Source organism: Rattus rattus, chromosome 16, assembly GCF_011064425.1.
Source record: "Rattus rattus isolate New Zealand chromosome 16, Rrattus_CSIRO_v1, whole genome shotgun sequence".
NCBI lineage: Eukaryota > Metazoa > Chordata > Mammalia > Rodentia > Muridae > Rattus > Rattus rattus.
In genome coordinates, this window is record NC_046169.1 from 28,140,436 (window position 1) to 28,165,470 (window position 25,035).

The 25,035-nt window shown below is 47.2% G+C and overlaps 1 protein-coding gene across 3 annotated transcripts in view; it reads right to left on the reverse strand.

Annotated features, from left to right (window-relative positions):
* Positions 1–25,035, reverse strand: part of Tmem132b (transmembrane protein 132B) — a 262,144-nt gene that overhangs the window by 24,150 nt on the left and 212,959 nt on the right. For all 3 annotated transcript variants that reach the window (XM_032887118.1, XM_032887120.1, XM_032887119.1), the window contains exon 5: positions 17,092–17,235. In XM_032887118.1, the coding sequence (XP_032743009.1) occupies positions 17,092–17,235 (144 nt within the window). The remainder of the gene's footprint in view (positions 1–17,091; positions 17,236–25,035) is intronic.

Genomic DNA, 25,035 nt, shown 5'->3' on the forward strand with positions numbered 1-25,035 from the left:
TCCCTGGGAGCCAAAAGTCACCATACTGCATTTCCTTATTTTGGTTCCTGTTCTCCAAATTTCTACTCTTCTGAGTTAATAACTGTCGCGCCCACCTCAGCCGGCAAGGAAGACGCAACACGGTCGGATTCTTCTCAACAGCCTTTACTGCAGGACCACTTCATTGTTGACACGGGGACCACGAGCGGCAAAGTCGGTCACCTCATATACACAACAGTATGCTAATAATCTTTCAGGGATTGGCAGGGCACGAGTCACCCCACTATCACCCCACTGTCATCCCAGCTACTTGTCCTCCAGAGACTGGTGCGGCATGAACCACTCCATTTGCATAGTACCGCCCCAGCCAGACTGACGCCAGGTGCAAAATCCGCGCATGCGCAGTACTATTGTTCACCATAGGAGGGCGCTGGATCACCTCATTATCATACGGCCGCCCTAGCAAGGGGACAAGCCTGCGCATGCGCGGTAAGTTGTCTACATCCAGACGGGGCTGGATGTCGGCGCCATCTTTGTTTTGCCGCGCCGCTCCCTAGAAATAACCACTGCATCTCCCGCCCAAACCCTTCTACGTACAAACTCTCCTTCTCTGTGGAGCAAAGGGGGATCGGATGGGCTGTGACTCTGTGGTCCATCAGCTAGAGCCAGCCCTGTAGGCCCTGACTGTGTGTGGCCTTAGGTCCTGCTAACCTCACCGATCGGGGATCCGAATTGGCCCCATGATGTCCTAGACATCATGTATTGAGGTTCTCCTCCCTGTCCTCAAGGGATGGCCTCTAACGTGTTTCTCCTTTGGATGGCTACCAAAAAAGATGGATTCTGGTGCCTAACACATCCTAGGGCCTCCTGCCCCACAAGAACCTGCCTGCATGCTTTGGTGTGGGTTCACACAGTGTCCTTCATATGACAAAGTGGATCACGGAGAGAAAAATCCTCAAACACCACATGCTAGATATTCCTTTCTCCACACTGAACATCGTGACTGTTCACTTGGTACTGCATTCAAAACTGACCAGTGAGTAAATAGGCAAGAGGATTCCTGTTCATCCATCCATCCACCCACCCACCCACCCAAGCATCCATCCATCCATCCATCCACCCACTCATCCATCCATCCATCCATCCGTCCATCTATCTGGTTAACACCCTGAGTTAATGAGATGCTGTGGATGTGAATGTTACTGATAGAAAATGAAATCTCTCCACCTTTATCAGTTTGTTCGACTGTGAGAGACAGAAATGCACATGAACAGCCATAGGTCGACGGGGAAGTATGACATCATCAGAAGGTGGCAAAGGGCACAAAAGACAAAGATGGGTGAGACCCATTCAGATCTCTCCTGTGGGCTTCCCTTAATTTCCCAGTGATTTTGGGCTTTGGTGAGGTGTGAGGTGGGTTCTCTCTAATCTATCCCTCATACTTGCAGAAATCACATTCCTGTCCAGTTAATGTTTTTCACTCAGTAATACTTCCCAGTAATGGAAGGAGAGAAGAAATTGACCACCACAGTCAAGCCCCAACCGGTCCTTCCCACTTTACCCTGACATGATTCTTCCTCCCAGTGCCCCTCGGCCAAGGGGGCTGAGTTTTGCTGGCTTCTCCATACATGTGAAGGACACTCCTCAGCTCTGTCTCTGTGGTGAGCTGCCCCATAGTTATCAGCCAGTCACAGTCATCAGTTAAGTTGCCCCAGCTCAACTGACAGAGCCTGGCAGCGGTCCACCCTCAGCTCACTTTCTCCCACCTGGCAGAGGAAAGCCCAGGTAACCACAAACAGGGCCTCTCTTTCCAGTCCTCCAAGACTCAGTGGTTAACTTAGAAATACTAACAGCTCTGACACCTAAAGCAGGAACCCTTCCCAAGGAAGATTTTGTTACATTGGTTTGTCATCTTTCTTTGTCCTAAATTCTGACCTAGAGGGAAAGGATCTGGCCCAGTATGACCTCCAGTTTCCACAGCGTACACAAAATCACTCACCCTCCCCTACCCATGCCATCCCTGAGGCCCAGCAGGCTCTCCCTCAAGAGTTTTTTAAACAAAGAAAATAGGTAAGGTTCCTCCCTTCCATCCTCACAAGGACGTGCGAGGGGAGAGCACAGCTGGAAGAAGAAAGGAGGAAGTGGGTGCAGGACCATGAGAAGATGAGGGACAGCATCCCAGCACAGACCTGTCCTCTAATTTCTGGCATCCCCTGCCTCAGCCTTCCTACAGTTGGTTTATAAAAACCACATCCTCCCTTGTATCTGGGAAGGATTTGAGGGTTCAGTCTCCCCATCCCCAAACCAGGAGACCTGAAGAACACGGCTCTGTCTCAGATTTCTGAGCCCCAGGGCCCATGGGAAATGAGCCTGTTGCCCGTCCACAAGCCAAGCCCAAAAGTTCTCCTTTACGGATGAACAAAGCCTCGTTGTGTCGTGGATAGAGATGTGGCTCGATGGCAAAACACTTGCCTAACCCACGCACTGTCCTGAGTTGAATAGCCAACCCCAGAACATCTCCATTGCTTGTACCTATGTTACATTTCCTTAACCTTTCGTCTGAGGATGAACACCCAGGCTAATCCGACACCCACCTCCTGAGCTCTCAAACTCAAGTGTGTACCACTGTGGCTATTTGACGTGGGTGTTGAAGACAGGCTCCCACGGTTTCATTCATGCTAGGCAAGTGCTCTACCAACTGAACCACAGTGAGGATAGATGAGCGAGTGTCTCTGGGCTATGCTGGTGTAGATTTCCTTGGGTATACACCCAGGAGTTGCCTCTCTGGGTTTCTCTGGGCTCCGTTGGCCCTTACTGCAGAATCTCTGCAAAAATCTCATTGTGCAGGTGTGGGCCTGACAGTGCCTTCCCCAGTCATAGGAACCTTTACAGTTGCTGTTAGCTGTCTCTGACGTCTGATAGGGCTGGACCTTGAGCTCCTGTGGATGGATTCAGGTCACTAGTTCTTCAACGAATTCGCAGTCCGTGCTTCAGTAGACATGTATCATCCCCTTGGACTTCAACTAAGAGACGCTGTCGTTGACAAGAAAACATCTTATCTCTCTCCGGGTCGTGTTCCTATTAGGTTTGGCTTGGCTCTTCTGAGGCATGGTTTTGGGTACTCCAGGCTGGCCTCAAACTCCCTAGGTAGCTCCCTTGAACTTCTGGTCTTCCTCCCTCTACTTCCTGAGCGCTGGGATGATAAGCCCACGGTACACGCCACTGTGCCTGGTTCATGTGGTGCTGGGGATGGGACCCAGGGCCCCATGTGTGCAAAGTAAGCGTTCTACCAACTAAGCCACATCCCTGGTTCTTCAGCCATATTGGTCTATGGGTTCTTGTCACCCTTTACAGGGTAGTAACATGATGGCTGCCCCAAGACGATGCCACTGGGCTCATTCCGCCATCTCCTAAGTACGTTCACTGTTGCAGATGCTTCCAGAAAGCCAGTTTCCTGCTACAGCCCCGATTAACCGCAGCGTTCCTCATCACAATGCTCACCGGCCTTACGTGTGAATGGGAGGGCATCCTCGATATATTCCATCAAATACCCTCCCCCCATTATAAATTCTCAGGACCTATCGATGATCCCTAAACTCCACAGGTCGCCTTGACAGAGGAAGCACACAGTGGCGAACCTGTGATCAAGCTTCCCTAACCCCTCCCAGGACCGTGTGCACATCATCTCTCTGGACCTCAGTCTCTTCCTCTCTGCAGGGGGCCTGACCTTGCCACTGCCTGAAGGGACAGTGTGAACCTCAGGGGAAGTTGCCGTCCATGCAAGGGCCCAGGTAGAGAGTGATAGACAGATGAGAGTTCTCACCAATCCTACCTTTTATAAAGTTGCTGGTTTAAATAGACTGCAAGTCTGTTTTTAAAGGAAGGAAAGTACTCGGGGATTTAGCAAGGAGTTCTGAAACTGGGGTGTGCCCAGTGCCTGATGGGTGATGCTGTTGCGTGACTCACAGGCTTGGAGAGGATGGATGCCTCCTTGCAGTCCCAAGACAGTCGGAAATCAGGAATAACAGCCTGCCCCTCCCCCACACATCTCTGTGAGACAAGCGACCCAAAGCCAGACTTGCAACACCTTTTAAACAACACGAAAAGCATAAGGCAGGGCCTGGAGGAGCCTTAGGAGGGATGCCCAGGTCTGGGCTCTGGTTCAAACTTTTTCTTTCTGACCTTCGGTTGGAACCATGATATATTTTATATCAAAATGGTCAGAAGACAGTTCGTGGCTCAAGAGAGACCATAACAGTGTCAACGATTATCAGCTGCGTATTGTGGGTGCTGGGAACCCAACTCAGGTCCTCTGGAAGAACAGCCAGTGCTCTTAACCTCTCTCCAGCCCCTCTACTAGGCTATACATTTGGGTTTTACTTGTACTGTGTTATCATTTGTGTTTGGTTGGGGTTTTTGTTCACTTGAAAGGAAGTATTGTGTAGCCCAAATCGACCTCATACTCACTGTGCAGGATGGCCCTGAGACACATAGCATCTGAGAGAACTTGACTCTGTTCCCAGGCCATGGTCACTCAGATTTGGCTCCAGAATAACGATCTTTTATTGTCTTTGACCCTAAGGTCAAAACTGTGTTTCTACACCATCACCTTGAACCTCTGACTCTCCAGAACCCACCTCCTGCATGCTGGGATAGCAGACAGGAGAGCAGAGAGGGTGTGCCATTATTCACAGTTGGTGTCAGGCTGAGAATCAAACCCAGCACTCCATGGATGCTAGAGGAGCCCTCTACCAGCTAAGCCCCATTCCCCAGCCCTCTACCGTACTATCTTTACTGAAGTAATTTCTCCAGAGAGCCAGGTTCTCCCCACCCCCAACCCCCAGTAGAGCTCTTAAGTCAGAGCTAATAAATTCTGTAGGATCTCAGCATTGGGTAGGTCAACAAAAGCACATGTAAGTCTATCAACCCTGTCTGGCCTTTCAACATGGCCACCTCAGCATGCAGTTATCTGGGGTTCGTTCCTCACTGTACCCGTGGAGAAATAAGCCAGACTACCACCCATGTGCTAACTGATGGTTAGACCTTGGACTGTCGGGAAGACTTTGATAGATTTATCAGCCTGCATGCTCTCAGGCGCATAGGCATTTTGGATGACACTTGGGAAAACTGAAGACAGAAAGTGCTTTCCAGACTAAACCATCCGAGGTGGCTCCCATAATGGAAGTCACTTTGGAGTCAGCCACATGAGGGCTTGGTGGAACCAACAAGATGGCTCTCTGGATAGAGATGCTCACTGCCAAACCTGAATACTTGAGTTTGATGCCCAGGGGCCATAAGGGGGAAGGAGTGAACCAACTACGTAAGCTGTCCTCTGACCTCCATATGTGCATCAGGGCACATGTGCATGTGTGCATGCATGCACACTCATGCATACGTGCACACACACACACATGCACACATGCAGGCACACATGAAAACCAAAGATGGATGGCACCTCAGAAATGACACCTCTATCATGCATACATGTAGGCATGTGCAAGCACAATTCTACACACACATGCAGAGAGAGAGACAGAGAGACAGAGACAGAGAGACAGAGACAGAGAGAGAGAGAGAGAGACAGAGAGAGACAGAGAGAGAGAGAGACAGAGAGAGAGAGACAGAGAGAGAGACAGAGAGAGAGAGACCAGAATATCTAAGCTGACAGTGAAAAAAACATGAGCTTTCACTTCTGGACCCTTATCAACTTGACCACGTGATGGAAGTGAGTGTCTCCCTAGTGGGAGGCTGTGGAACCCACCCCTCTGCTCCCCGAAAAGCCTCATCCCTGAGGCTCTCAGCTGAAACAGAATTTATATTCCCACCAGCTGCACGAGGCAGCATTCATTTCTAAAATCCATATCAGCCTGCTGATATGCATCCATGAGGCACTGAGTAGCTAGCGGCGAATCCCCCTGAGTGTCTGGGGGAGACGTGAGAGTCTCACCGTCTCCTTTTGAAGTCATCACCGCTTGTGCAGGAAGAGCTCTTGCCAGCCACTGGTTCCTAACATCTTTGGTTGCCCCATAGACACTGAGATATTTAAGAGAAGGGGACACATTTTCATCTGTGAAAGACAGAGTAACCTCTCGGGGTAAGCTTGGCAGAAGTCAGTTTGAGGACAGTCCAAGAGTAGAGGGATTTTTTAAAAAGCCCGAAATCAGTGTCACAAGCCTTTGCAAGGGACCGTGTCCCCTGTGAAACTGGGGCACTCTTTCAATGCACTGGTCAGAGCTCCAAGACTCAAATCCCAGCCCGGCACCTCATAGCTGCCCTGTGTAGCTTCTCATCAGTAGAGTGTGGAGTTTAACAGCCAACCCCCGAGGGGTTTGAAATACTGCAGGAACTAATAGATGTGAAGAGTCTGGGCACACAATAAAGATCTCATACACAGTTGGTGCCTAACACATTGCTGTGCAGGTGTGAGCACTCTAGTTCTGATCCCCCCCGGACACCCACATAAACCTGGGTGTGATGCATAGAGAAGGCAGCGACATTGTTGAGGGATGGGTTTTGATTGACAGGCCCTGAGTTAATGAATGAGGTTGGAAAAGGATTGTGGTTGATTCCCAGCCATCTATCTCTCTGCCTGTAAGCACATGTGCACACACGTATGCATATGAATCCACCCATGTGCAAGAACATGCACACACACACACACACACACACACACACAGCACAGCACAGCACAGCACAGCACAAACACACCACATACAAAATGAGAAAAAAAAGTCAATGACTAAGTCTCAGTTTGAAAAGCAGATTTCCCACAATCCCCCAGAGAATGATGACTGGGGTGATTTCAGAACCCTCATCCAACGGACTCCCAAGAGTCTCTCTGAGCAATGATATCATCTTCCAGCATCTGTAGCTCCCCCACCAGCCAACACTGGTGATCTGTCCATAGAACACTTGCACAGTGTCAGCCCTGGTGACAAGTGACCCAGATACACTAAGAAGAAAGGTTAGAGAGGTCCCCACCTCATCACAGGGCTTTCAGGCTAAGGGAAAACACTCGCCAGGCCAATAGCCGGCATGCACTAGCACACCCTGCTGACTTCATACACAGCCTTATGGTCACACTTGCGTGTGTGTACTCACAGAGAGAGAAGTGGAGAAGAACATGGTGGGTCCAAGGAAAGACCCCACCACGCTGCAGTCACTCTGAGGGAAGGCCCTGCCATGCTGCAGTCCCTCTGAGCCTCCCTGCTGTCTGCGGCAATGTCAGGCCCTCATCCTTCCCCTTAGCATTTACTGGAGAACTCTGAGCTTGCAAGTCACCACAGGAGGTGCTGGGGCTGGGCGGTGACAATTGAGACTTGTCTGGGGTCCTCAGGGAACTCATCCATCATTCCAAAAGAGTTGTCAGATGGAACATTTTGTCCTAGATCCTGTGAAATCACCAGAGTCAGCTCGGATTTCAGCTGCAGCTGATATATAAAAAAAAAAATTAAAAAAAAAACCACCTGCCTTATTATTGGGGCTGATGAGAATCTGACATTATAGATGCCTGGTACCCCTGGCTCCCCTAACAATTCTCTTAGTAATTCTTAGGAGCTAACCCCACGGTGCACTGCAAACGACATCTACTTTAAGCTAACGCTTCAAAGCTCGAAATCCTCCTATGAGGTGTGCTTGGCTAACACGGCCATTCTATTCCAGCCACCACCTACATTCTAGAGAGTTCTTCTCCCCCAAGAAGAATAAAAGGATGAAGGGAGAATAGAAACCTGCCTCTGTCTCTTGGGGTATTACTGGTAGATATTTCTGCAGTTCGTTCCTTCAACAGATACTTAAAAGAGCCTACTGTCTACCAGGTCTGCCTAAGTGGGTTGAAAATGCAGCACTGAGTGACATAGACAGGAGAATCCACTCTCCCACAGGCCCCTCCCACAGGAGGCAGTGTAACACACTTAAAAACAGGCAGGCCACTGACACCAGTGTCGTCTAAGTGCTGTCAAGATTTGGCACCAACTTCTGACTCTTCCCTGTTTGAGCTTACTGACTGTCCGTGACATCGAGACAGATGAAGGATGCTCATCCAAAACCAGACAAACACCTCTGTGGATTTAACAAAAGTCAGTGAAACTCAGCAGAGTGAGACACTACCAAGGGAAAGTGATTCACCTCTTTCCATTGTAACGTCCCCCAACAGACCTGTACTGACATCAGGACAGGCTCAAGGGAAGCAGCCACACACCTGCCTTCCTGCTATACCAGAGAGCATATTTTTGCACTTGAGGGATCAACTGTTGACTCAAATACAGAACCAATCTGTATGCAGTTTAAGTGTTTCCTTTAAGAGACCAGCAGCCCCTGCAGCAGAAAGCATGGTGGATGCCACCTGCTGGCTTACTTGCAGCCGCAGGCTCAGTTAGCTTTTATACATAGCCCAGGACCACTTGGCAAGGGAATGACACCACCCACAGTAGGCCCTCCTATGTTGGGTAACAGTCAAGACAATCCCTCACAGAGAAACCCAATGAGGCATTTCCCCAATTGAGACTCTTTTATGGGGTGCTTCTAAGCTGGATCAGGGTTGGCAGTCCAAGCTAACTATAACAGTAATGATTACTAACTTAGATAACAATCAATACATTTATATAAAACCCATAATATAACATAAAACCTATCCGGTTTTCTATTAAAGATGTACATTTCATGGTATGTCAAGCATAGCGCTTAAAAGTTTTCAGGGGGAAAAAATGGAGGAGACCAACAATAACCTTCCCATACAACCCTTGCACTTAGATCCACCCCTACCTGGGCCTGTATCTTACATTGTGTGACCTGGTTGGACTCAGAAGTTCATTTTAATCATCTGGGTTTCTTGAGGATGCCAGTGGATCTCGGGATAAAGCTGAATCTTCTGCCTATCCTCTGAGCTCTACTCAGGACCACAAGCACCCAAAGTCACTCTGTTTCCTTCCTTCCCACTGAATGATGAGAAAGCAAATACCTAGGAGACAATAAACATATATCTACAGGAGTCATAGGCACCAGCAATCGTCATCTGCCCCAGTCTACGGAAGGAGAGCGGTAGAATCCACAGGAAGGAAGCACAGGTGCACACCTCCTGGCAGAGGCTGGGAGGTGTGGCAGGTTCGAGTTGGCTCGCTCCAAGATCTCCCAGAATTCTGCAGAAGTGATTTCCAGGATGTTTGGTTCTTAATTAGAGATGCCAAAGACAGAAAGGAACAAACGCTCTAATTGATATTGGAAGCGTAATGAAGCTGACAGAACAAAAGGTTGAGAATACAGCAGTGTGTAGCCCCGGCCAGCAAGAAATACATGACGCATCTCCAACAATAAAAGTCCAAATTACTAGCATAAAGAAGGACAGAATTAGGCAATAACAGCCAAACTGCCTGACAACTTATTCTTAGCTGCATGGCTCCTGGCAATGGGGGGGAAGAAAGGAAATTCACGCCCAGAAATAGACTAACAGCGGGGCTTTTTATATGGAATTTTTGTGTGTGTGTGAAGCATTGCAAAAGGGAGAGAAATGGCTTTAAATCTCTTTTGATTTTTTTTTCCCCTCCTTCTCTCCATGTTCTTTCAAGTAAAAATCGCATTGGTCTGAGGCAGGTGGATTTGGGTTTCTGTGACTTGAAACAACAAGGAAAATGATAGTTGCTTGTGCAGGAATCCATCCTCCTTCTGCCAAATCTCTTCCACCCACCCCCTTTCTGTCACACCTGGCCAGCTCCCGCCGTCTGAAGGGCGATGTCAGCTCAAATCTGTCTCCCTAAGGAGCCCACTCAGAACAAGCCTGCCATCCATTTAATCCGCTCTGTAAGCCCAGCTACAGAGGGGAACTTTGATCACACAGTCTGCTGTAAGTGGCACACCCTGACCCAGGTAAAACTGCTACCATGGGGCAAGCTGTCATTTCCCACAGGCTTCAGTGACCAGCTCCCCACACAGCTCAGCAAGTCACAGAACATTTCATCCTTTTCTCTGACAGTCACCTCCTCACCTCTTCCTCTCCCACAGACCAACTTCTTCAGAAGCAGGAACCTTCCCTGGGGTAGAGAAGGCTTTAAAATGTTAATGCGTTTTGATTAGCCTTTTAGGGTCTCATTATTGTGAATCCACTGAATACCTGTAGACTGGGAATGTAATTATGGCAGCCAAAAGTTGCAGAAGGCGTCCTCAGGACCCAAATGAATTTATATTTATCTCTTTGTGAGTGTGAGAATCTGTCCACTGTGGATGAGGATAGGTTTCTGTGGGCGGTTCAGGAAGATACTGGCATAGAACATGTGGTTTTCGTGAGAAATGTCCCCCACAGGCTCAAATAGTTGAATACTTTATCCCCAGTAGGTGGCGCTGTTTGAAGACATTGTGAAACCTTTAGGAGGTAGAGACTTGCTGGAGGAAGTATGTGACTGGGGGTGGGTTTAAAAGTCTATAGGCTTGCCCCATTTGCTGTTCTCTCTCTCTGCTGCCTGATGCTACATGACCAGCCAGTCTCATGTTTTTGCCACTATGCATTCCCCGCCATCACTGATTGTAGAGGCTATGCCTGGTTGTCAACCTGACTATATCTAGAATGAACTACAATCCAGAATTGGAAGACTCGCCTTTGATCCTGATCTTGAGGCTGGGAGATACAAGTTTCTGACCTGGATCTTGGTATGGAGATCTTGAGGCAAAGTGGCTATGAATTCCAGGAGCTTAAGGCAAGGAGATCTCTGAGTTCAAGGTCACTTGACACAAAGCAAGTCCCAGACCCAGGCGTGGTGGTACACACTTTTAATCTGGGACACTCCTCCTCCTGGAGATTTACGTAAGAACATTGGGAGAAGGAAGAGTCTCTCTCTTTTTTGTTTGCCTGCCTGCCTCATGGGACTGAGCCACGGTTAGACCCTTGGACTTCCATTCACAGCTGCTGCTGATCATTGTTGGACAGTTGCACTACAGACTGTAAGTCATCAACCAATTCCCTTACTATATAGAGACCACCCATAAGGTCTTTGACTCTAGAGAACCCTGACTAAGACACTGACCCTATCCCTATAAAACAGTGAGTCAAAATAAACCCTTCCTCCCTTAAGTTGCTTTTTTGTGGTGTTTTATCACAAGAACGGGAGAGAAACTAAGATATTATACAACCACAGACACATAATAAATATGAAACCACCACTCAGATAGTTCCCCAACAATTAAATCATAACTCTGATATGGAAACTGCATCTTGCTTCCATTCTCTGAAGACCTTTAGCAAGGGGAAAAACAAAACACACAGTGTAGCCTGAAGAGCAGGGCCTCTCCCCAAGTAACCCAAGTCCTAATTCTGAGAACCTGTGAGTGTATCTGTTACAAGGCTCAGCAAGAAGCCAGGGTACCCAAGAGAGAGATTCAAATCCTAGGCCTCAGTGAGGGAGACCTTGTTTGAAAACAAGATTTTCTTTAGATGGAAGCTTAAAGGTCTCAAGAAAAGGTCATCCCGTATTAGAATGGCCCTTATATTTGAAGGCAAACCCCTGTATATATAAGACAGGTCATATAGAAAAACAGCGGTCTGCTCACACAATGAAGACAGTGGGTGAAGCTCCACGAGCCAAGGAATGCCAGGAGCCTCCTTTCCCAGTGCTTCTTGGAAAAGCAGGGTAACTCAGACAGAATAAACATCCACCTCTTTCAGGCACCTGGCTTAATAGTAACTTTTTACATCAGCTCTTGAAACAACGCGTTGGACAAAGTGTATTGAAGATCTATGACAACCCTGAGGTGGCCTGTCAGGATGGATCCATGTTGTGAGAACAAATGTTGACAAAAAGTCCAACATGGTGAACAAGTGAATTTATTGGGATTATTACTTACAGAAATATGGGTGAGGGGTTGCTTACAGGAGCAGAAATGACTCAAAGATAGCTGCTTCACCACAACCCAACTGCAGCATGGGTGATAGTTCACAAAAGCTGGGAATCTAGAGCATACTATACAGTCTGCTGGCAGCTCAGTGGGTTGAAGAATGTCCTTTCCTGGTAGCTCAGTTGGTCTGAGACTCTTCATTAGGAAACCATGTAGGTTCCTGATTCTTTCAGGCTTCTTGGTCTAAGCCTCTTTGAAGCATCTCTACTGGTCTGTGATGGTCTCTCATCAGTCTTTACTGCTAACACATCCTTAGAAAGGAGGGGCCTAATGAATCTGGTCAGTTTCAGGAACTTCCTGAAGCTATTTTGAGTTGTTTACTTTCTGTCTCAAGGAGTTTCTCTGCAAGATGGAGTCTGATACCCAACAATCCATGTAAGCATTAAAGATGTTTATAGTGAAATATGGGAAGGTCAGAGTTAGAGAAACATGTGCAATGATGGAATCAGAAAGGAGAGGAGGGCAAGACATAGAGAGAACAGAGGCAGAGGAAGTAGGAGGATGCCAGGCTGTAAGGCTTTCAAAATGGAGGAGAGAACATGAGCTAAGAAGATGGGTGGCCTTTACATCTAGAAGAGCCACGAATGATTCTATCAACATCTTCCAGAAGGAACTCAGCCCTGTCAGCATCCTTTAGAGTCCAGCTAACAGAATAAGATAACAAATGTGTGTTTTAAGCTGTTAATTGTTACAGATACCATAGAGACAGATGTGAGGCCCCTAACTCCCCTTCAGGTGTAGCTGTAGGTTTAGGGTTATTAAACTCCTGAGAATGCTAAATCCTTATCAGTACCTCCAGGGGTTGGCACTTTTTTTTGCTTTGTTTTGGTTTTGTTAATACCCTAAACTGTAAGGAGCAAGCCCCTTAGCCCCTTAAGGCTTGTGCTTAGAGCAGGAGCTGTCTGTCAACCAAGCTGCCCCTTCTCCCAACACTGGGAACCTGAGACCCGGTTGCAGAGACCAGTCCAGCCATAGCTGCTGCCCCAGTCGCCGCTCCCACCTCAGCCACAAAACCTCCAAGCAGCTAGGACAAGCTTCAGAAGACTCTACTCTGAGAGAGCCAAGCCACGAAGTACTACAGATGACCCAGTTCCCTGGAGTTACCCTCGGCCAGGACAGAAGGAGGCTTGTCTCCCTAGAGTCTCAGCCACAAGTCTCATTGATGTAATACAAAGCTTATGGCTGGCCCTTAGGGAAGTCTCGTGATTAATGGAGTTAGAAGCTGAGCATTTGCCAGGCTGTAATGACAATCCTCTCTTCTGGTCATACGAGCAGGATACCTGCTCGTTTGGGAAGTGGCTCTCCCATGCGCCTCTCTCTCCTGGTGGGGCACTATCAGGACACCAAAGGTCCCTCCTCTATCTGTCCCCATGTGGTCTCTATCTCAGGTACAGTGGAATGGAAGTGTAGTGGGAAGAGTAGGTAAATACCTATAGCATCTGGCCATAGCAGCAGCAGCAGCAGCAGCAGCAGCAGCAAGGAGCCAGATGAGGAATTCTGAGCATCCCCGAAGCTCAGAACCCAAAACACAAAGCTAAGAGATACAACTCCCCCATGAAGGAGCAGCAGAGTCCTAGAGAGTGAATCAAGGCAGAGTCTGGAAGAAGCCAAGACTACAGAAGACGACTGGAGTATTGACGAAGTGGAGAGACAGACTATAGAAGACAAAGGCCGTGAAGAGCCAAAGGTGGTCACTGAGGAAATGAGGACCCCAAGTCCCAGTCATGGGGAAGAGACTGAGGGCACTGCCAAGAGTTAAGGAGCCAAGGGTCCTGACAGCCAGAGCTCAGGAGCTAGACCTCCAGCCTGAGAGCCAGGGATTGAGCTTCTGCCTCGAACATCTATTGGTTTCGAAAGCAATATACTATACTACTCTCAGACCAAACACTGAGCGCTCCCTTTGGTTGTACGGCTTTATGTAATCATTCCCCAGATTCGCCATTGAGACGTTATCGCAAGCAGATTAAACAGTAGCGGGTCAGTTGCCCCTGCTTGGGATGACCCAGTGGCCTTCTGAAGACTTCCACCAGAAGACAGGGAACAGGGGAAACAAAGGCAGCCACCCTCTAATCTCGCTTCTCTGGGTTCCTCCAACACACCCTTTAAAGGTACACTGTGCCTTTTCCTGCTCCAGCTTAATTTGCTTATGGCTCTATTTTTTAAAAAATTAAACTGTCTTGGACCTCGGGGATGGTTTAGTTAGTAAAATGCTTGTCACCCAAGCATGCAGACCTGAGCTTGAACTTGCAAACACACATGGACACACATTAATGCAAAAACCCACACACAGACACACCTAGACACACACAGTGACAAGTATAAGGCTGTCTCCTGCTCTCTTTAGTTTGTGTTAACTCCTCCACTCTCCCCACTTTCCAGCTCTTTGTACTCCCAGACTCCATTCTGTGAAAGTCGCAAGGTCACGGGAGTGAGCCTATTTGTCTCCACGAGTCCCATTTCTCCTGACTCCACACTTGACTCGCTCCTCTAAGTCCCAGACCCGATGTGCAGAAATGGCTCCGAGACGGATACACGGATCGCTCCAGAGAGTGCTAATGACTATGTCGGTGTCGTCGCAGCAGCCCCTGGGGTGACACTGTGGCCAGCACACAGCCCCACAGACAACTCCATCCATCCTCAAGCCGCAGCAGAGTGTATTACAAACACAGACAGAGAAGCCATAGCAAATGCATCAGGACCACTTAATTAAATCCCAGGGTTGCCAGCAAAGCCTGTCTGAATGCAGCCCCTGGGCTTGGGGATCTGACAACTCACTCCATTTGGCTCCTCTAAAGAATGGAGCCTTCTTCATGAGACTCCTCCCCTCCCCCCCAAAAAAAGAATCAGTCATCTTCCAAAATAGATCCTTCAGGAAGGGCAGAGGGTAAGCTCATTTCTGTGCAATGGGAACAATTAGAGAGTTAATAGCAATGGGATACATGAATTTGGACACAGTTTTCTGGAGTAGACTTCTCCAGGGCAATGAACAAGGATTTCATCCTGCAGGGCTCCCCAAGGCTCCTGGGAGAGACCCAAAGGCTCGGGGGGTGGGGGGAAACAGAGCAAGTCATTTGTTTGAGCCCCTGTCAACAATAAGCATTCAGTCAGCGCTGCCTATGCCACAGTCAATGTCTCTTTTTTTTTCTTGAATGATGTAGAGACAGGATAACAAACGTACTAGGCTGGAGACACAGCTAAGTGAGGAAAGTACTTACAGCATGAGTATCAGGACCAGAGTTTGGATCGCCAATGCCAACATAAATAACCAGGTGTGGGCTGTGGGCTTGTGAGTCAAGCCCAGGGGAGTGGAGGCAGGAGGATTCCCTGGGGCTTTCTGGCCAACTGGTCTAGACAAGTCAGGAAATGCCTGGTTTAGTCAGGTAGGGGGTCTCAAAAATAAGATGAGGCTTCATGTGCACTCTCAGGTATACACTCGTGTGTGTGTGTGTGTATGTGTGTGTGTGTGTGTGTGTATGTGTGTGTGTGTGTGTGTGTGTGTGTGTGTGTGTATGTGTGTATGTGTGTGTGTGTGTGTGTGTGTGTGTGTGTGTGTGTGTGTGTGTGTGTGTGTGTGTGTGTGTGTGTGTGTGTGTATATGTGTGTGTGTGTGTGTGTGTGTGTGTGTGTGTGTGTATGTGTGTGTGTGTGTGTGTGTGTGTGTGTGTGTGTGTGTGTGTGTGTGCGCATTGTCAGACTCAGGTTGTTCTAGACTCTTAATGTGGAAGGTTTGTTTTGTTGAGGTTTGTTTTGAATCTGGCTTGCCCACAGAATACAAGGATTGCCAGGAGTCCTGGGGTGAGGCCATATTGCAGGTTTTAAACTAGTCTGCCTTTGACTTTGAGGATAATTCATGTCCTATGCCCACGAAACAAGTTACACCATACCGAAGGCTCCTGCAGGCGTCATGACTGTCCAATTAGACTTTATGGCTCCAACCTTCGTTATCAGATTTACTTTGGACCAAAACATAATCTCGTGCAGGCCACACAGAGGAAAGCATCAACCTAGACCAGACCTTCCCTTGCTGGCCACCAGAGTGTTTCTGAGACTGACACCAAGGGCTGTTCGGCAGGTAAAGGCATCCCCCTCCAAGCACCATGATCTGAGTTCAAGTCCAGGAATCCGCAGCGGGGAGGAGAGAAAGGACTTCAGAAAGCTGTCCTCTGACCTCTTGCACATGCATACACTGAGACATTGTGTTACTTAATGTAAGATTGAATGTGCTAAGGCCAAGTCCCATTTCACGTCTCAACAGAAGCAGACTCTCTGTAAAGGGCAGGACTCAGTGTCTTGGATTTTCCTGAAATTTCCGAGCAGATCGGAACTGGGGGCTCTCTTAGGGACTCAGAACGGAATCTTTTCTCTCTGTGATCTCTGCTGCAAAAGCAATGGGCAGCCAATGGGCTAAGGGGGGGAGGGAAAAACCCAACAACAGAAACACTACATCTTAACGTTGCCATATAAACAGCGAGGACAATTAAAATTCCCGGCAGATTCTGGAAGAATCTGGAGCCAAAATAATCACTGATCAGTAATGAAAAGAACCCGGAAGAATTATTCCATGTCCAGATTTCTCCGCAAGCCTCGTCCCTTTGGTAGTATTCAAATTAAGTCAGGAGGTGCGTGATGAGGGTTTTTTTATTATTATTTTAATAGCCATTTACTTTAATGTATATTAACAAAATTTTAACACATCAAGCTCCTGGGTTTTATTATCTTATAATGACCCTAAATTCGTTTTTAAGCTTGAGAAAGGAGGCGCTTATTAGCACCAGACTCCAACCAGCTGAGGCAAACAGCTGCTCCAAAAGCAGGACATGTGAAGAAAATCTACTCACTAAAGAACCCTACTGGGCAGAGGCAGTTGGTAAAAATTGAAATGATGTATGGATTGCTAGAGGAAAGGAAACGGCGTGCTTGTGGGACAGGCAGAGAGGAAGGGAGAACACAGAGGGTTTGGGGGAGGGTGACCATGAGAAGGGATTTTCCCCTTGAGACCAAGAACCAGAGAAGGAAGCAGCAGCCTCCTGCTGACCCAGGGCTTCACCGATCTCCCCAGTAAAGTCATTTTCCCTCCCTTTGAATAGAGGAACATTCAATTCAGACAGAACGTGCTAGAAATAAAAGGAGACAAAGACAGACAGACAGACAGACAGACAGACAGACAGAAACAGAGAAAAAGAGAGGGGGGGTTGAACATGTGTGAGCATGGTCATCAACTGTCTCCGGTACCTTCACAACATCTTCATCGGCAGACCTGCATTCCACAGACTCCAGCACGTCCACCACAGATCCATCTTCTTGAACCCCCACAACCTTGACGGGAACTGAGACGGGCTTCCCAGTGAGAATGGCGGTGTTCAAAACTTCTGTGTCCTGAACAAGGGACAAGAGGGCACAGGTGAGTAAACAGGTGTAGGAAGGGATGAGCCACAGGTGAGCAAACAGGTGCAGGGGTGAGCCACAGGTGAGCAAACAGATGTGGGGGTGAGTCACAGGTGAACAAACAGGTGCAGGGGTGAGCCATGATGGAGGGGTGACTGACTGACAGCCACCTGCCACCTGGACTTCTGTTAGGATTACAAAATTACCACAACGGTTTCACACACTTGAACATTTGATCTGTTAGAACATGGGCCCGCCCCTTTAAGATGGTGGTCATTCTTGGGCAGTCCCTGATTTATGGTCCTAACAATTACTGTGCCTCAAACAAAGAAGAGACGAACGTACACTGATAGGCTGGGATCAGGCAGACCGGGCTCTCTAATGGAGATGACACAGTACCCTGGAAGCTCGGCGTATTTATTATATACAATTGAGCATGGAGGTGAAGTTACTGCATGGAGCTGAATGAGGAAGTGAGTTTAACTCATCTTGGTGGCAGCAATCTCCTTAGGAGAGCCACCTTCAGACCATTACTATCAGGGTGGGAAAGCTATGGTGGACACTGTCAGCACCTGCACTCAGACCGGATGAAAGCTTTGCCGCCGCCACCACCCCCACGAGCCTCACTTGGAGAAAGGTTTTGTGGCCCCCATAAAGCTGACACACTGGGCTCCTTGATGTGGCTGTACCAACGTCAACAACTCACATTCGCTCAGGACTTCCCTTGCTCCCTACAAAGCTGGATCCTCCACACTTCCTGCCACTAAATCCTGCGATATGAAATATCCAGCAACCCCTAAAATATTTTAGAAACCTGATACCCCTTCTGTTATGGGGATTTGCTCATCTAGTCTCCCCTCACCCCCCTCTCACGGCAGTGCACCATATGGGGAGAGAGAGAGAGAGACAGAGAGAGAGAGAGAGAGACAGAGAGAGAGAGAGAGACAGAGAGAGATGAATTTCCTCTCTAGATCTCAAAGAGCTGACCCTGACTTACAGCCCCATTACGAGCAGCCTAGTAGCCATGTTCCCACATTTTGAATCTTTCCTGAGCGCCTTAGATCTCTGCACCTTCCTCCCATTATCCATGGGCGGCCTCTCCACACTCCGAAAGGTGACCTGTCCCAGCGCTCAGCACTACTGAATGATAAACTGCATGTTCAGCACCACAGCAATATCGTAAGACATGGCATCAGCATCTCTCCAGAGACGTGCACCTAAGCTCCCGGATGTGGAAGGTCTAGACTTTACATTGAAGTGTATGTACAGCCTTCTCAGGAAAGCATTCCCTTCAGAGGTGAACAGAGGGGCATGACAAAAAAATGGCAGAGTAAGACCAGCAGAAGATCCTCTGCTCTGTAAAAGCAACAAGGGAGCCAACAAATATCAAAATCAACTACAGGGAGATGATGATGATGATGATGATGATGATGATGATGATGATGATGATGATGATGATGGTGATGGTGATGATGGTGGTGGTGGTGGTGGTGGTGGTGATGTTGATGATGGTGATGGTGATGGTGATGATGATGATGTGTTGATGATGATGATGATAGACTGAAAGATAGATAGATAGATAGATAGATAGATAGATACATACATACATACATACATACATACATACATACATACATACATACATAGATACATACATAGATACATAGATAGATATATAGATAGATACATAGATAGATACATAGTGGGCTAGATGATAGACAGATGATAGAGCTGCTATTATAAAATAAACAACAGTTGATAGAATTTTATAAACATATGTATATATACATAGACAGATGCAACAATAGACTATGATAATAGAAATGTAGATAATAATGATAAAAATATAGAATGATAGATATATCACAGATACAGAGATAGACAGGGTAGATTGACAGAGGAGTACTTAGGTAGTAGATAGATAGATAGATAGATAGATAGATAGATAGATAGATGATAGATTCATAATAGATAAATGATAGGTAGGTAGATATTGATAAATGATAGATACATGATAGATATATGATAGATACATGATAGATAAATGATAGGTTAGATAGATAGATGATTGATAGATGATTGATAAATGATAGACAGACAGATAGAAATCAGACAGATACACAGACTGAGAGATACATTGATAAATGACAGGATGACAATGAGTACATGGATGATAGATAAATGAGAGTAATGATAGATAAGGGATGATTCATATGTAGAAATTGGTAGATATATAGATTTATATATATATGTAGGTAATAGGTAAATATACATAGATAGATGATAGATGATTGATAGATGAGAGATAGATGATGGATAGATGATAGGTAGATGATGGATAGATGATAGATGATGGATAGATAGATAGATAGATAGATAGATAGATAGATAGATAGATCGGTAGGTAGGTAGATAGATAGACAGACAGATGACAGCTGGATAAATAGAGAAATGATTAATAAGTGACTGAAGGATGAGAAAGACACTAATCCCCTGTCAGTGAGGCCGCAGGAAGAGGACAGGAAGCCCTGCCTCTGCCCTGTACTTCACGTGCAGCACAAGCAAGGCTCTGCCAATGCACAAAGCTGTTACCAGAAGTTGCAGTAACTTCCTGATGCACCGATGATAACCTCTGCATAAAGAGTCAAAAGTGATGCGAACACACACTGAGCCCTGGTTAACGACATCTTCCACAGCCTGGAAGCAGGTTAGCCCCTGAAACCACTCCAGTGCGCTGGGTACTGAGAGCCACACTAGAAAAGTAAGACTTAAAGAGGAATGGGAACTCTGAGCGTGAAGTAGACTTGGGAGAATTGATGAGAACTCATGTGCCAGGCTGGATGTATGTTTCTGTGTAGACAGTAGGGGGTCTGTAAGTGTGTGTGTGTATATATATGTATGTACATATGTATATATATGGCTTTTCCTCGCTTCAGTTCTCTGAGAGGCCTAAGATGCAAACCCCAGACTCATTCAGCAATCAACACATCAAGGGCTGGGGTTTAAGCTCTAAATGGCATCCTCTGAAATAAAAAGATAACAGTGCTCCGTGGAGAAATGGCGGATAGAAAGGCAGAGGGAAGCAGAGAGCAGGAGCCTAAAATATCTCTGGCAGCCAGGAGGTAACTACGTGCTCAAACAACAGAAATGTCAAAAGGGACACAGGAGATACCATGAAGTGTTGTCTGTTGCCGACCTGGGACAATTTAGCATCCCGGTAAGCAATCATGGCAGCCAATTAGAATCTATGGAGTAAAATTGGTTCCTGAATCCACACTACTATGATTAAACAAACAGCAGAGAAGGAAGCTGGGTCCTTGGGGGGTGCGTGCCGGTTCGTAAATGCAAAAGGAACCATGAAATTAGAACCCCTACCACCTGGCAGCCACCATTTATCTATGCCTTGAGTGAGACTCATTAACAGATTTCTGCGGCTGACTCAAACGTCTAAGAAACTGGTTATTTACAAAGTGTCACAATGTCTCCGTGCAGGAGAAGTAATGGCGTCCAAAGGAAACTGCAGCAGCTTTGCGGTGCAGACCCGGGAACACCCGACCTTATTCTGGTGATCAAAGTCACCATCGCTCATGAGGGAATGGACGCTGGATCCTGAAAAGGACACAGTGTTACTTTTAAGTATAAAATGAAGCCAGAATGGAGATGTGTGAGATGAAGCCAGCCGGGAGGCATTAGACAGAGCGAGTGGACTTTACAAGTGTCAGAAAGATAAAGGCTGGGAAAGTACCATCGATTCAGGGCACAGCATCCTGGACTAGGACCTCAGACTGGAAAAATAACTTGGCTTCAACAGCCACAAGCAGTCAAATGATAAAATGTGGGGAAAGCTTGGAGATGAGGTAATCGTGCCTCGAAATATCTCTTTGTGCACACGATAACTCCAGGGAAACCCTGGGTATGAGTTACCCTTTTGTTGTTGTGATAAAATACCCCAACAGAGAACAACCTAAGAGAAAAGGGCTTTATTTTGGCTTATAGTACTAGAGAAGAAGGCACGACACCAGGCAAGTTAGGCAGTAGGACAGCCATTAATTCCAGCTTCGGAAGGCAGAGACTGCGGTCCCCAGAGCAAGCTAGCTAGGGAGACCAGTCATACTATTGAGCTCTTGTTTGATTGACAGATCTCTGCCCAGCAAGGCTCCACCTCCCCAAGCCTCCTCAAACATTGCCACCTGCTGGAGGCCAAGGGTTTAAACGTGAGAGCCTTGTGGGAGACATTTCTCATTTAAACCACCATAACCTCGTTAAAGTGTCTACAGAAAAGGGGCCACTGTGTAAGTGACTCACTCCCAAACAATTCAAAACAAAGTGTTTAGACGGGTATGATGGTGTAGGCCTTGCACCCAGGAGGCAAAAGTAGCCTAGCCTACATCATTCCAGACAAGCCAGTGCCACACCGTCATCATCATCATCATCACCACCACCACCACCATCATCACCACCATCATCACCATCATCATCATCTGGCATGTGTTTGTGTTGAGAGACAGAACACAAATACCTGGGAGACTCTAGAGGAGAAAATTGAGAAAGAATTTTTGTTTAAAGATTTATTCATTTATTTTATGTATATGAGTACACTGTGGCTCTCTTCAGACAGACCAGAAGAGGGGGCATTGGATCCCATGACAGATGTTGTGAGCTACCACGTGGTTGCTCGGAATTGAACTCAGGACCTCTGGAAGAGCAGTCAGAGTGCTTTTAACTGCTGAGCCATCTCTCCAGTCCAGAAAGACATTTCTTAAGGCTCCTAGATCTAATTAGAAGACCAAAAGAATACAGCAAGGGAAAACAAAGAAATAATGGTACAAATAGAGCATTCATTTGCCTAATGATCATAACTAAACATAGTTAATGCTTTCCTTAAATATTACATAAGAACCAGGTACTTATGTAATAAGTGATTTCTGTCATCTATGGAAATCATTTTTATCAATAATATTTATTTCATTAAGGTGTTATTTAATCCTGAGATAACCCCACTGGAGGGTGACTATCTGTGTCTCCGTTGCACAAATGATGAAATGGGAGCTAAGAGGAAGAGTTCAGTGATGTGGCCAGAATCATGATGTTGCTAGGCAACAGGACTAGGATGGGGACAGAAGCTCTCGGGCGCCCCAGCTCCCATCCTGGGTGCTGAGCTGTTCTTCACAGCACACCCGCACAATGGACCCTCCATCTCACTCCATCTCCTAACTCCAAAGGAAGCTTTAAGGATTAAAGATAGATTTATAGAGTCATTGATTTCCAAATCCCTCACAAATATGGTATGTGGGGGCCGGGGAAGATGGCTCAGCGATCAAAACTGATTACTGCACAAAGGTAAAGACTGGAGGGTGAAGCCCCAGAACTATACAGAAATGCTAGGTGGGCACAGAGACAGCCATTAATCCTAGCCTCAGAAGGCAGAGACGAGGGCTCCCAGAGCAAGCTGGCTAGTGAGACTACTCCTACTATTGAGCTCTTGTGTGACTGACAGATCTCTGCCTCGATGAATAAGATGGGAAAGAAATAGAGGATGATGCCCAGCATCAACCTCCATCCTGCACACGCATGTTCTCACATGCACATGTGATGTGCCCTCACAGATAAACATACAGATGTGGGTATGAGCAGGCAACGTCTATGTGACAAGTGGAATAATTGAAAGGTTACATAATCATCCATCAGATATTTATAAAAAGCTCTGAGTCGTCTCAAAGCTACAGATGTTGATCATCCGTGGCTTCTGGAATGCTTCGTCCTAGCTACTACCCCAGCCCATGAGGCTTTGGCTTACCACACTGAGGCCTGGCCTCCTGTGTATTCTGCTCCCTGGATTCTAAGGAGGAACCTAACTCTAATTCCATTTTGCTCCCAGACAGCATGGCTTCTCAGTTTTAAAGCCATAGGGCAGTTGTAAAACTCACTCAGAAACCAGCCAGGACATAGGCTCTAATTTAGATAACAACATTCAACCCAGTGCTGTGCGCTCTGAAATCAGCCTGGCTCCTCCACTCTCCCTGGCTATTTTTAGACTGTGGTAATGTGCTATCCACAAGGCACTAAAGAATGTCAGAAGTCAGCTCTTCTGCCACTTCGTGAGCAATACAAACAGGATTGTTTCGAACAGGACAGGCCTCAGAGATTAAAGCTGCCTTCCAGTGAAAGGCTGGGCTGCCATCCCCAGGACGAATGCCCAGAGGTGAGGAGAAGTGTTTATCGTAGCAGCCACCTCTACCCAGTGTCCAGGACAGGCCCTTCGCACCAGAAGCCCGGAGTAATAAAATGACATTAACTGACCAGGGAAACTAAAGGTTACCCACAGGGAAGCTAGAGGGCTACCCCAGCAAGATAGGAAGCAGGGGATGCCGTCAGCTCCCTACACACGCAGGTGTTCTACAGAGAATAAGAACTGTGCTGTGTAAAACCACGGGAGCAGGATCCCATCTTTGCCATGGCTTCCCACACTAGCTAGAGTATATTAAGATCTCAAAGACTGAGGAGCGGTGGGAAAGCCATCCAATATGATGTAAGGAGCAACTGTGGAGACCTTCCTCGTCTGCTCCCCGTCACCATGGCAACAGTGACGAGGAACCAAGTCAGCATTTTATAGTCACCGTTGACTGGTGCAGATGTGAGCAACGGTCCATGCTGAGCCAACGAACTGTCTCCTGGAAAACAATTTAGAACCAGGGTTAAGAGACGCTAACCTCTGCAGAGCTCGTTTCCAGAAAGGAGAAATCGGAACTAAGAAGCAGTTACTGGGCATCTCTGCCAGCAGAGCGGCAAGGAGGAAGAGGCGGGGACGATGGGTGGAGCTTCCTGCAGAGCTGCAGTCACTACTTATAGGCCGCACCTTCCCCACGCCTGGGCTCCCACTGGGTGCTGGTGGTTTTCTGTTACTTGCTGCTTGTCTTGGCTTAGCTTCAGCTGTCACCTAGACGTAAACCCAGAGTCGCCTGGGAAAAGGGAACTGCGATTGAGAAATGTCTTCCATCAGATTGGACTGTGGCACATCTGTGGGACTTTCTTTCCTGTTGCTGTTTATTGATCTAAGAGATTCAGCCCACTGTGGGCGGTACCATCCCTATGTGGGCCTGGGAGGTATAAGAAAGGTAGCAGAGTAAGAGCCTGAAAGCAGCCCAGAAAGCAGTATTCCTCTGCTGTACTTAGCCTCTGGTTCAGTTCCTGCCTCCAGGTTCCTGTCCCTGATTTCCCTTCATGATGGGCTATAAACTATAAACCAAAGAAAACCAACCAACCAACCAAACAAACAAAAAACCCTTTTATCCCCAAATTGCTTTTGGCTAGTATTTTATCACAGCAACAGAAAAGCAAACCAGGACACTACCAAAGGAAGTATACTCATAAACAGTCCTAAGGACATCAGTGTTCTTGGTATCTTGGGTCCTACAGGAAAGACAGATACCAGCTCAAAGGGTCTTCACTTTCTCTGTGTGTGTGTGTGTGTGTGTGTGTGTGTGTGTGTTCACATGCACATGTATGCACATGTGTGTGGAAGCCAGGGAGTAAATCTGTGTGTCATCCACCTTGTTTATGGAGACAAGACAGAATCTCTCATGGGCCTAAAAATCACCGAGCCCTTTATCTGCTCACAACCAGGACAACAAGCACATATTATCATGGCTGGCTTTCTTGCGTCTGTTCCAGATATAAGACTCAGGTCCTCCTGCTTGTGTAGCCAACACTTAACCAAACTGAGCCGTCGTCTCGCCCTCTGCTTTTCAGAGTAACACCAAAGCAGCCGACTTGCTCACTCTATTAATAAGG